The sequence below is a fragment of the Corvus hawaiiensis genome, chromosome 5, assembly GCF_020740725.1.
Source record: "Corvus hawaiiensis isolate bCorHaw1 chromosome 5, bCorHaw1.pri.cur, whole genome shotgun sequence".
Lineage (NCBI taxonomy): Eukaryota > Metazoa > Chordata > Aves > Passeriformes > Corvidae > Corvus > Corvus hawaiiensis.
In genome coordinates this window covers 62,757,649-62,771,424 of record NC_063217.1, presented here as the reverse complement: position 1 = coordinate 62,771,424, position 13,776 = coordinate 62,757,649, and the positions used below count along the sequence as shown (strand labels likewise).

At 44.1% G+C, this 13,776-nt stretch overlaps 1 protein-coding gene across 2 annotated transcripts in view; it reads left to right on the top strand.

The window, feature by feature from the left end:
• Nucleotides 1–383: 383 nt before the first annotated feature.
• GAB1 (GRB2 associated binding protein 1) overlaps nt 384–13,776 on the top strand; it is a 94,649-nt gene continuing 81,256 nt past the window's right edge. Inside the window, exon 1 of one of the 2 annotated variants that reach the window (XM_048303176.1) lies at nt 384–860. In XM_048303176.1, the coding sequence (XP_048159133.1) occupies nt 789–860 (72 nt within the window). In that variant the 5' untranslated portion in view covers nt 384–788. The remainder of the gene's footprint in view (nt 861–13,776) is intronic. The other variant, XM_048303177.1, reaches the window with a different exon arrangement.

Genomic DNA, 13,776 nt, shown 5'->3' with positions numbered 1-13,776 from the left:
GAATTTCGGGGGGAGCCGCGGCGCTCGGGGCGGCGCTGGGCGGGGGCAGGCGGGGTCGGCCGGGGCGGCACCGCCGCTCGGCGCCGGGGGGAAGGGGGCTCGGGGGGGACACGGCGCCGTGAATTCCAGGGCAAACCCCTCCCTCGCTGGCCGGCAGGGAGCGGACCCAGCCCCCGGCCACGGCCCCAGCCCCGGGGCCAGACCCCCGCCCCGCCACTCCCCGCGAAGGGGAAGGCGAGGAAGGGAAGGCAGGAGTGCTGCTGATCCCCTCCTCCCAGCGCAGGGAAAGGAGGAAGAAGGGGAAGGAGCGACCCGGGGAGCAGCGGCGGCGGGAGGGAGCGAAGCTCCCCGCGGCCCTGCCCGGCGGGAGGGTCCCGGAGGTGCGGGGGCGGCGCCACCGGCGCGGGGCGGTGGCTGGATCCTGGATCCTGCCCCGGGACGCCGAAGTTGCGGTGGGGCGGCGGCTGCCCCTGTCGTCTCTCCCGATGTCCGTGTGACTTGGGGAGGAGGAGGCGGCAGGGGGGACCCTCCCGGCTCAGCCCCGCTCGCCGCTCCGCTCCGGCGGGCTGTTGTGCGAGACAGACAGACAGACAGACAGACACACACACCCCGCTCCGCGTCCCGCCCCTCGCCTCGCAGCCCCGGGAGGCTGGGCCGGGCGCGGTGCTGCCGCCGCCGATCGCGGCTCCCTCGGCCGGGCCGGCCCGGGCGCCGCTGCCGTAGCCGCTGCCTGAGGAAAAGAAGGAGCAGGAGGCGGAGGGAGCGCCCCGGTGGACAGCGGCGCAGCCATGAGCGGCGGGGAGGTGGTCTGCTCGGGCTGGCTCCGAAAGTCCCCGCCGGAGAAGAAGTTGAAACGCTACGTGAGTGCCCTCTCCCACTCGCGAGCCGCTCTCCCCCTTACTCCCTTCCTTCCTCCCCGCTTCTCTCCCGCGGGAGCTCTGCGCTCGCCTCCCGCTCCCGCCGGCCCGGCCCGGCCTCCCCGCGCAGTCCCTCCCGGCCGGGCCCGGACGAGCCGCCCTCCCGGCCGCCTCCCCGTTCCAGCCGGGACTTCTGCACGGCACGTCCCGTGCCGCTTCCCCAGCCTTTATTTTGCCTTTTCTTTTATTCCTACTTCCTTTATTTTCTCTTTTTCTTTTTAATTATTTTTTCTCCTCAAAAAAGGGGCGCCGAGCGGTCAGATGTTTCAGCCTAGCTTTTATCGCCTTTCCAAGGGAGTCGGGTGAGGGAGGGGGCGGAGTTTTCCCCTCTTCCCTCTGAGTCCGGGCTCGGTATATATGTATTTTTAAACGTAAACACTTGCCGTCCTGGCGCTGGTGCCCGATCCCTGGGAGGGCGAGGGGTGCCCCGGTTCCGCGCCGCTCCCGGGGGGATCGCACCTGGGGTTGGTGGCCCGGAGACCGCGGGAGCCGGGGATGCCCCGGGAGCGCTCCCGCTGGGGCGGGGGGAGCTCTGCCCTTGCTCTCCGCACCGGGAAAAAGGAGGAGGGAGTTGTGAGAGAAGTGCCTCTGTCTTTCCCGAAGTTGTTCCCTCTGTTACTCGGCAGTGGCTGCGCTCTCAGGGGCTGCGGCGGAGCGGACACCGCGCTGCTGGCAGGAAAATGGAGCGTGTTTGCTGAGCGGGCAGATTCCGTGACAGGGCACAGCGGAGCTGCGGGGCCGCCGGGGAGGCTGTCAGGTCACGTAGGAGGGATGGGTGATGCCAGGAGTCATCGCTGCTGGCTGAGCCCTTTCCCATTGGCACCCGGCTTGTTTCGCGGCATCTGTGTAATTGGGACAAAATGTTGGGCTTTTTTTTTTTTTGTCCTTTCTTTCTTCTTCTTCTTCTTCTTTTTTTTTTTTTCCCCCCAGTGTTTTTGATTTGGTGGGGTTCTTTGGGTTTGTTTTTTTAAGAAGCTAAGCCTTCAGATTTATTTGGGAATCTGTGAATACAGATCCTAACGTGATCATGTTATTTTTGTCTATTAGCGATTAGCAGCCACTTCTCAAAGAACTGTTCTGGGTGGTTTTTTAAATGCCAGGAAATTTGTGAAATGAGACTCTATTTAAATAAAAAACCCAGTATTGGGGGTAGTCCATTCTCTGGTTCCCAGTGGCAAAAATCCTGTTTGTGCAAAGGACACAGGATCAGACGTGCGAAGGACACAGGATCAGACTTGCAAAGAGAACATCCTGATGGGCCATAGCAGGGTTCTGCTTCCCTGCTGAATTGGACATGGACTGTATTTTTGGCTGATTCTCCATGTCTATGTGTATATTCACAGGATGCCTCTTTACCAATGTGTAGAAATTAAGAGCACTATTGATGTTTTTTAAAACTTTGAATAAATTTTCTGCTCAGACTCTAAATCCCATGAAGGTTGGTGTCTGTAAGCAGACAGAGTTTGCCCTCCTAAATTGATCTCAAAATTCAGTCTCTAAATATGCCAGCTTTTTTCCTTGTAACTGCCCCTTCAGTGTATTTATAACTCCACTTCCATACTGGAATTACACCAGAACCTTTGAGGGGAAAACCATGACTACAGCACTGGCCAAGTGGTTCTCTGTCCTAAAGAGGTAATTCCTTAATTTTCACTTGCTTTTTGAGTAGGCAGAGTATCAGGGTGATAATACAGCTAACATAAGGTAAGACAAGCTTATGTTAGCATGATTTGGTTTAACATCTCCATGCATTGTAGGCCGTAAGGTCGTGAGTTTAAATCTTGCATGTAATTTTTGACTCTTTTTTTGCATGTGTAAAAGACGGGTACAGCTTAGAGAAGGACTTAAAGTAAAATTCCGCCTGGTTGTCTGTAGTGCTTGATCAGTTGTAGGCTGAAGGCTGACGCTCCCTTCAAAGACCTAAAAGTGACCTTGACATTACAGTTGCGGTCTTCAAGCAAACAAAAAGTTGACGTACTTAAGACGATGAACTTTAGCTGAGTGCACTGGCTGGAGAGTTGGCTGGTGCTCCCTGTAATTCTATGCTTAAGCGAAGGCACAGCAGAGAGCTGCCTTTTCCAAAGCCATATTTTATGGTGGTGGTATTTCAAGGGGCTGCACCAGATGAAAAGATGGGAAAGTGATTTCAATAGGAAACTGCTTTTCTGCAATGCATACTTTTCACATATATATATGGAAAATTGTAACTTCGCGCTCTATTAGGTCTTGCATGCAAGTGTTGGGGCAAACCCAGGTTACCACCTGGGAATGGAGATTAAAAGTCTGAAATTGCAGTCAAATATGGTTTCAGTTCCTAGGAAGGGTGAAAAGGAGCACTTTGAAGCTAGTAGATAGACATTTGTTTCACAGGGACTTCAATTTTTAGTTTGAAACAGTTGGACATGGTATTGCAGCTAGCTTATACTCATTTTGAGGCTAAAAAAAGTAAAAACCCTCCAACCAACCCTGTCCTGCAGGTGGAATAATCAGATTTCCTTGTGTATGCCTTAATGCCATGAATGCCTGTTTCCCCTCTTAGGAGTTCTGTTCCCAAGCCCTGTTCATGTGTTTTTGGTTAATATTCTGACAGCCATTGGCACCTGCTGTCAGTTCCCTGGAGCTGGTGTTCAGAACAGTTTGTTTGAGGGAATAGACTGGTCATTTCCAGCAGCAGATGTCTGAGGAAAGCACAGGTAACTTTTGGTGCTGGTTGGGGGTCCAAGTTGTAGATTTAGCAGAGGAGAAGGAAAAGGGAGCTGGGGCTAAATCCTGCACAGCTCTCCACAGCCTATGCTGTGGTTTCACGAGTACATGAAAGAACTTGTTTGTGCAGAGAGATAGAGGACTGCTGAATTTCACAGCTTCTGCTATCTTCTTGTGTGTTTTTCTTTTTTCCCTTGTTCTGTTGCCTTCAACTTTGCAAACATTTACGTGCTCACTTTAACTTGCTGTCATTTTTCTGTCCCCTTATTTTTAAAAAATGTAATTGGAAAGCCCCTTTCTCTGCATCTGTCCTTTAAAACATGATAGTAAACCTTGGCTTCGTGGTTTTCTGCTGTGTTGCAGCTCTGCTGTGCACGTGCCAGTTAAAATAGCTGATGTTTTGTGGTGGCAGCACAGAGGGTTTTTTACTGCTGTTTTGCTATGAAACCACCAGATATTTAATCACAGCTGTCCTTGGTAAAGCAAGAAAGAAAAGATTGAGGGAATGGGAATAAGTCTTAAATTCTTTCCTAGAATGACTACACTTTTGTCTGGGGTAGGCTAGGGCTCAATAGGGCAACTGGATGCACTTTAAATCACAATCTTAGCGTTGATGGTTGGTATATGGAACCAGTTTGTAGAAAGTCTACTGATGTAGTATAATAATTCCCAGTATTCTGAGGGAATCTCATCAATGCATATAAATATCTCAAAGGTTGGTGCCAAGAGGATGGTGCCAGACTCTTTTCAGTGGTGCTCAGTGACAGGATGAGGAGCAATGGCCATAAGCTAAAACCGCAAGAAGTTTCACCTCAACAAGAGGAAGAACTTTACACTGAGGGTGGCAGAGCCCTGGAACAGCTGCCCAGGGAGGTCATGGAGTCTCCCTCTCTGGAGACATTCCAACCCCACCTGGACATGTTCCTGTGTGACCTGCTCCAGGTGACCCTGCCTTGGCAGGGGGCTGGACTGGATGATCTCCAGAGGTCTCTTCCAACCCTAACTGTTCTGTGATTCTAATATGTCCTACTTATAGGGGAATACATTTTATAGGATAAAAGGTAAAACTCCATCAAAAATACCTTGTGTAGACGTAACACTTTTTGGGATAAATTGGTTCAGATTTTTCTGTATCTAATAGACTTCCCTGTTCTTCTTAGAGTTCGTAAGATGATTTTTTGAAAGTAAATTAGGAAACCTTAATTTTGATGCAAGTATGACTAAAAATCCTGTGGTTATTTGACTATTCCTATTCATAGTGCATTTTGTTATTTAAAAGCAAGGAGTTTAAAAATGAGAAATGGACTTGATCTCCCTAGGATGTAAGGGGCACTGATAGGATTCAGACAAGGCTACACATATCATTCTCTTACTTTCTAATCTTTTCAGTTGTAGAGAGTGACTAAAAAGGTGCCAGATTATTAAGCTAGTTATTGATGTTTAAACTAAAGGCTCAGATAGCATAGGTAAGAAGTGGAATATTTTGCTGTGGTTTTGTTTGGCAGTTGCCCTTTGGCACTAGTCACATAGGTGCATCTTCTGTCTTGAGTAATACTTAAATGTGCTAAGATATGTAACGGTGTTAAGAAATGTTATATTCAGCAGAATAGTTGTAATTTGGTAAAAGCTGCAGTGCCTGACCAAGGCCCTTTTTCTGGAAGACACCTGTTTGCATTAAAGCTTTTTCTGTGACCTTTCATCAGCATAGTGAGGAAATTTAAGGAGCTGGTTGGTTTACAGGAAAAAAAAAAAAAAACAAAAACCAAGATGATCTTGTCTGACATCATTCAGTGCTGTCCCCATGGAGCTGGGTCAAGTTAAGTTAACTAAAGACAGATGAATATAATCAAGTAACATTATGTGACATCTTTTGTATTCTGAACTTGATTGTGCTTGTGCTACTCAAGAAGTTGCTGAAGACCTCACAGGAGTTAGTGTTCAGGCAGAAAACTTTCCTTCTGGAAGGAGTTCTGACCTTCCCATTCTGCTGTGCGCTGGTCAGAAAACAACAGTCTGACTTTTGATCCTTTCAAAGATGGGTTAGTAAACCCTAAACCATGAAGTTGAAAGCATGACTAAACACAGTGTTTTTGTTGATTACAGAAGGAAGTTGCGTTGTTTTGTGTGCCAGCTGAAGATGCTGATATGATCTTGGGTATGACTGTAGGGCTGTAGCTACGTCCTGAGCTTGCTGTTGGTGTGTAAGGCTCACTTGAAGAGCATGGAACTCATCATACAAGTGTTTGTCATCTTTGACAGGATGTCAGCAGCTGGTGTTGACTTTGCTGCCAAAGCTGCAGCACTCTTAGTGTTTGACCTGCGGTGCATGCTCTGAATTAACTACCAGAGGATGGTTGCAGAGGGTAAGAGCAGGCACCAGCATATAAAACAGATAAAGAAGTCTAATATATGCATAGTAAGATTATCTTCCACCAGTTATTTTAGTTTTTATGTAGTTTACCATACTATTAATTTAAACATTTCTGAGCTTGGGTGGCCAGATGGTACCTGAACCACTTGAATGCTTTTTTTCCTTGGTGTAAATAGGAAAATTGGAGACCTGATTAACAGAAATTGTCCTGTTCCTCTTGAAATGCAGGTGAACTACTGGACATATGAAATAAGACAGATATTCTAAATATGTTAAATGGTGTGAAAAATATTTCCTAACAGCTGTTAAATAATAATTTGAGAACACAGTAGCTGAGAAATGAAGGAACAATCACATTCTGACTTTTTGTGGATAGTTCTCAATTGGATGTATAGCAGCTTATAGATACCCTTTCACTCTGCTTCTGTGTTTTGATAAGTCTGTTAATGAGATTGAGTGCAGCTAATCACAGGGGATTACAGTTCAATGAGAAACTAACAGGGAGCAGGGAGGGGAAGTAGGAATAGAAATCAGTGTCTCCCACTTTCTTAGTGCTGTATAGTGGCCACTCCTCCATGTGTGCAGAGTCTTGCAGCATTGAATATGAAGTATAAGTAACATATGTACTAAAGAAGAGAAAATAATGAATTACCATGAATTTTATTTCCAGTTATACTCAGATGAGCTTGTTTTGCATGCCTTTTAGTCAGTCATCAGCCCAAAGCAGCTGTGTGAAATGTCAGTTGGATAAATTGAGAAAAGAATGTTTTATTGGACAGTTTAGCTTTAAAATTATGTTTTATTGGACGTTTAGCTTGACTGCCAAAATGAGCATCAATTCTGGAAACCTTTGGTAGAGCTGGTAACTCTTTCAGCTGAGAGGTAATTATTGGTGTTCAACAGTCCCTTATTTGGAGAGAGAAGAAAGTGACAAACAGAACTCTTTCTAGTGTCCTTTTCTCTCCCTCTTTAAGTCTTAAAAATCTTGGAATGATGGTTTGGTCACTTCTGAGGCATGTCTTATTTTTGTCTTTTTTGACCTAACTTTTGGATCACATTAATCAAATCAAATGCAGTCTTCTACAGACATTTAGAAAACATTTACTCCCCATTAAATTTGATATGGCTTTGATAGAAGTCTTTGCAAAAAAGTGAAAGGAACATCAGTGATTCAAAATTTAATTATTTTAAGGAAGAGGATAAACTTGTGGATTGTAGATTACTCTGGGTTGAGTGTCTTATACTTCTTTAGTCCTGCTCTCACTTTTTTCTAGTCTAAAAGTAGATGCCACTGACCTATATTGGGTGAAATACTTTCCTAAATCAGGAAGGGGATTGCAACTGATGAGGTGCAAATTTTGTTTTGATGTAGAGCTAAGATTCACCTCCTTATTTTTTCATCCCCACTTTTGCAGTGTTGCAGTGACAGACTTCTTGAGACCTTTTCAAAATTACCTTAATGTTTTCTGTGCTTCAGTGAGTAATCATTTTATTGGCAATAGAAGCAAGTTCAACTGTTGCAATTTCATTGCAGTATTTCATTAGGAGGGACAAACCTTATGTCTTGCAAATTACTTGAGCAAGGCAGGCAGAAAGATCACACAGAAAGGGATAATCTTGTCAAGGCGGGTAAGTGTTGTGTGCAGGTGAATGTTGTAGTACAGTGTAATTTGCTGCTGTTTTAGAGATTCTAATGTGAATTCATCTCCTTATATGTGCAAACAACTAATTCCAAAGGAGTACTATGTTTTCTATGTTTTTCTTTCCCTTTTCCTTTTCTTTTTTTTTTTTTTTTTTTTTTTTTTTGGAAGGGTGGAGGGAGGATTCTGCCATCTCCCAGCTGCAATAAAGTATTGTTTATTTTCAATTCCCCCTTTATCATTTCTTGATTAGGTTTCTACATTGGTTCTTTTATGAATTCTCTGGCTTGTTTGCTTTAGGAAAAGTGTTCATAGTTGCACAAATATTGTTAGCTTTGTAAGTATTGTTCAGTGCAATATGCTAGTTGTATTTTTGAGCTTTTTTAAAAAAAAAGAAAAGTACCCTGGCTTCCAATAAAAGGTTACGTAGCATGTTTTTTGTACTTGTGTTTGCTTCCAGCTGTTGACAAAGGTTTTGTTTCTCATGATGAACTTTTGAAGCTCTGCGAAACGTGCCACAGTGCTTTTAGTTGTGAAAAGTACTCTTATGTTACGTAGTATCTGACTGTCTCCCTAAGCAGTATCCAGCCTGAAATGTTTACAAGGTAACTTTCTGTGAGAGGAAAGAGACTGTCTTAACTGTTGAACTCTCTAACCATCTTTTTCTTGGTGTGTTTTTGTTTTTTAACTGAGGAGAAGGAATGTATCTAATTGCTTTTTATGCCCCAAAATTACAACTTTATGATTAAACTCCCTGAGGTTATGGTGACGCATTTTTCTTCCCTTTTTTTTCCCTGGTAAATGGCAGTTATTTGGGGTAAATGGCAGCATGAGTGTTGTCTCTCTTGGAACTGGTGGCACAGCAACATGTAATTAAAAAGGTCAGGCAGTTATGTCCCTGTGGCTTGTGTATTACTATATATAATATCTGTGCATAATACAAATAATTCTGTTTAAAAACATACCTGGAGAAAGAGGTGATACTGCAGCTAGGAAACTGTGCGAAGATCCAGCTTCTCACTTCAGGACAGACGAGTTTAGGCTCCACATCAAGAAGTGAAATAAAGGAAAAGCTTTTGCTTCTTTTTATTTTGTACAGCAATTTCTTGGCAGGGTGTTTTAAGAATAACTACGCTTTTTCAGGAGCTGTGCTTGTTCTTTTGTCTGAGGATTTCTAGGAAAGCTTTTCCTTCTCTTGTGTTTTTAAAAATGAGGTAATTTTTGTTTTCTGCCACAGGCTGGCTAGCTCAGATGAAAAACCTTGCTGTGGGGTGCTGTGCAGGCCTGTGGCTGTACCTGGTGGCTGGGGGTGGTGGCCAGGCATTGGGATAACCTTGCCTAGCAGGAGAAAAGCAACCTTGTCCCTTTGCCTGTTCCCCACACAAGAGTTTTCCAGCCAGCTCGCTGGTGACATGTGGGTTGTTCTGCTGCTTTAGAAGTGAAAACAACACCAGATAAGCGCTTCATGGCAGTGGAGATAGTGGCTGTCACAAAGTATATCTGCTTCCCCACCCACTTCCCAGCACAGCCAGCCTTGGGGCAGGGTGATGGCAGATGTGCTCCCTCCTTCCTCCCGGGTAAGCCTGTCTCCACCCCAGGAGGAATGCCATGGGTTTCAGTGGAGCAGGCCAGCAGGCTCTTCTCTCTGGGGCTACAGCCACCGCCAGGCTCTTCAGTATTTCTGCCTCAAAGGAAAAGGGGGAAAAAGAAAAACAACACAAAATTAGACTTTGGTTTATTTTGCTATGTTGTCTGGGGCTTGGGATTTAAAAGCAAAATAAATCCTCTGTAGGTGTTTATTGCTGACAGTAGGAGTTCCCAGGATTAGATTTGGGGTACAGAATAAGGATACAGGAAGCTCTTCAAAGACAGTTAATACCCCTGTCTTCAAACAGACCTTTGATGCAATCAACACATACTAATTACAGTCCATTTGGGAGGGTTATTAAAAGGGTAAATACACAAATGATATCAGATGAAAAATGGATTTTGAGTTTCAAAATGGAATGATACCCATTTATAAAAAAAAAGGCAATTCTGAAAATTATGTGTCAGTTTGTCATTTTCCCTTTGTATGAAGAATAACTGCACTGAGTCACGTAATGTGTTAGACAAATGTTCCCAATCACACTTAATGCATGTTTCTGTTACAGTTTTCTGACGTTTGTGTTTCCATGTAGATTCTTAAGCAGGATCAGATGTAGTGGAGAAGCTGCACCTGGTTTTGGGATAGTGCAGGGAGAATTGCTGTTTTATAAGGAATCCATTTTGAAACCAGTCGTAAGTCCATATACAGAACCTAACAAACATTTATGATTTTTAAAAATGTGCATGCATATCTGTGATCCTTAAAAATAGGGTAAAATACTGACAGCAAGTGTGTCCCTTTCAGCAAAGACTGAAAAGTAAGGAGCTTATTAGGAGAGAGATGGTGAGTATAATTTATTTGATCCTCCTAATGGTTATTATAAGGATTGGTATGTTTGTTTCATCAATAAACAACCAAGAAAGAGGATGTCAGAGTAATGTATGAACTTGATGTGCATTGACAATTTGTCTTTGCATTGCTTAATTAAACAAAAAGAGAGGGCAGGGGGAATGAGGAGAGTGATTGGAGTGTAGTTTGAAACAGAAGAGACTGGTGTTTTCCAGGACAAATGAGCCATGTGGTATCCACACTGGGAATGCAGAAGATTCCAGGGAGGCTTGGAGAGAATCCCCCAGCTGTAAACATGAATGCTTGGAGGTCTGGGGTGTGATAAGAGGAGACTTCTAAAATGTCATGTTGTAACTGGTTCCTTTGGTTCACTTGTGCCATCCAGTCTTTTCCTAGTTCTGCTGATGTGCAGGAAGTGTCAGAGGTAGGCTATGAGTGTGATGCCATCTGGCAATTCTGCTTTCCTAGAAAGCAGTGATCTATATGAACTTAATTTGAGATTTAAGCCGCAAACTGACAAAAACTTATCCCTTTTGAATCTATTACTTGTTACATAATTCTATTACTTCTTTTGGTGCTCTCCATGACAGACATGTTTTTTCTTTCAATTACATGTTACACTGGGTGATGATCTCATGGTGGCATTAGATAAACTTGTTGTTTACAAAATCCTTCCCCGTTGCTAAGGGAGATAACTTCAGTAAGTTCAAGAGTAGGGATGTCAATAAGTGTATCTTCCTGAATCTTGCATGTCCTTGCATTTCCATTCACTGTTTGTATGCAGTTGTTGCTGAAATTATTTGCATCATGCTGTGTGACTAAGTTTTGCAGTCTAATGGCTTGTTACTCAGTGTGAAATAATGCCCTTGAAGCTCAAAGCTGAGGTCATGTCATGCTCTTAGTTATGTCTGTGTGCACAAATGAAGTTAAATTGCATAAGCTTCTCAGGACTATGAGAAATAACTAAAATGACTCTTCACTACCAAAGATCTGTCAGCAGAGAGGACACACTTGTATTCACTCAGGAGTCAGCCATTACTGAAACAAAACCTGTCTTTTCTGGAATTTTGGAGCAGGGAAGGGAGAAATGGGGCAGGGGGAAGATCTAAACTGAAGAGTATCATACAAGTGATTCATTAGTGTAAATTGGGAAACTTAACCCTGGTTTCATCCCAAGGTAATTTTGTCCCAGGACAAGTAACTACAGAGTTTTCTGCTATGGTGTGTACTTCAGTGCTAAGTTAATTCACAGTCCTTTGAACTTTTCCTTGATCTGATGGCTCTGTTTGTCTATGAATCTCTGCAGCTCCAGGAAAAAAAAAGCGCAGGAGTTTATTGTCTGATTTATAAAGAGAGTGACAGGAAGATCTTTACTGATAATATAAGGGAGGCACCACTATCATTACATAAATTTGAGAGTGTTCTTTGGTGGAGTTTTCTTACAGTACAGCCATAACTCACTGTGATTCAAATCTGCTTGTTTGCTGTTTTAGCCTTGGCATGGGCGTGTTAATAATGCAGATTGTTACTGCTGTTTAAGAAACTTCAAAATTCTGCTGGGATCTAACAAACTGTGGATAGGAGGTGCAGAGTTGTAAGCAGCACTGCTGAGATTGCTTCCAACGACTGCTGGGAAGGCAGTGCTATTCCCATTGGGGTGCTTCTCTTGCCTTCTGCTTACGGGAAGAGGTTTTCCTATCAGTCTCTGCAACCAGCATCGGACAGAGCTTGTTCCCACCTCCCTTAGCTGGCTGGAAAATGAGCTCTTTGATCCTTTGCTTTGGGTAGTTGTTGTTTAAAGGGAGGGCAGGTGGAATGCTCTTCTCTGAAATCTCAGTCTGCTTACGTAAAATAGGGAATAAGGAAGACTGTGGTCTGTCCTTTCCAATTGGGAGACTGAGCTGGACAGATGTTTCTTACTCAGTGCTGAGGAAGAAAGTCCCTGGCTAGGGGCTCTAGAATGAGGGTTAAAAGGTGAAGGAATCCCATGGGGGCCTCCTGCTGCAATGATGGCTTCAGCCCTGCAGAAGTGAGAGCAAAGACGCAAAACTTGTGTCTCTTCATCCTTTCCTCCTCCTCCTCCTTCCTCTCATTGCAACTACTTTGTGTTTATTTTCCTACTTTTAAATTGCATAATTTAGTTCTTCCTGTCACTTCCTAATGTCTGAATCATAGGTAGCTCTTCCTGCCTGCAGTAAACAAACATTTTACTCCTGGCACCTTTCCAAACATTGAGATTGTGTTTATGAAGGTGGAGGGGGTCCCTCTGGCAGTGTGTTTGGGAAGCTAATTCACTTGGGTACAGGTTGGATAAGCTGCTTACTGCATGCTTCTGTGGCCAGTTGACTTCCTTGTCTTTCCAATCTTCCAAACTGATGGAGCTGCTGGGCTGATCAGGCTGAGCAGGTGAATGGTAGTGGATAATAAAAGCAGCATATAAACAGTGGGCTGTGAGCTTCTGCAGTTAATAACAGTAGCAGGCAGATTGCCTCAAGTCTTGCTGCTGTTGGTGGTGCCCCTTGGCTCTCTCACACCTGGCATGTAGGTGCAGTGCTGAGGTACATGGTGTGTGTCACCTAACCAGTCACTTGGGAGAAATGCTGCCTGGTCTATCACTCGGGCTTTCCTCATTTTTTGGATTCTTTCACTGCAAGGCAAGAAGATAACACAGGATACTTTAGAGCACATGCCAGCCTCCATCAGCCTGCTGTACATCTTAGACCGCATTTGTAAAAGCTGCAAAATAAGAGTGTGTCATCCTCATTTTTCATGTTATTACTTCTCTTTCTTAGCTTTGAAAATATTTTATTTTATTTTATTTTATTTTATTTTATTTTTCAACCAACTGTGACTCCAGAATGATGGAGAGAAGACACAGCTGACACCCATGGAGGCTCCCCACCTCTCCTGTTGCATTTGCACTCTCTTTACTGATTTCTGTCCTTTATGAAGAAAATTCATCTTGAATCATCATAGACCAGCCTCACAATGTGCTGAACAATACAGCTCCTGCGCTGCTTGTGGAACTGTTAAATGGACTTCACTTGGTAAATGGAGACATCAGAGGAAAGATCCAGTCCTTGTTTTGGCAACTTTGCATTTGTACCTTCCTACCCATCTGTGCCTCCTCATTTCCCTCTCTGGTTCTTCCTACTAAGATGGCAAGAAGGTGAGAATAAGACAAATATGTTTAGGACAGATTAGATGAGGTAAGAACACCCTGAATATTATGCTGACTTAATTGTGCTTTCTTGTAAAAGAGAGAGACAGAGAACACCTTTTTCTTAAGTTACAACTTACCCTGACTTTTCTGACAGTGTTGTGCATAGCATGGGAAGCATATTCTCCATGCAGAAGATCTAAAAAACCTACCGAAACCATTTTGCAGGTTGTGCCAATAAGACAAAGCCATAGAATATTACTCTAGCCTAGTTAAGTACCAGTTTCAGAAAAGACAATTGAAGCAAAAGAGCCCTGCTATTACATGTCATAGGAATGCCTCATGTTACAGTTTGCTCTGGCGGAGGCTGCATATGCACAGGGAGATGGGGCTTCCCCTTGTGCCATTTTTTCTCATCCAGTCAGTAAATGAATGGATGAAGTTCCTCAGAAAGATAAATTTGAGATATTTTGGACCTGAGAGCTCATCTTAGTCGTGGTTGAGTTGGATATCCTTTCTGCCATCATTGCCTACTTGCACTGGTTGCC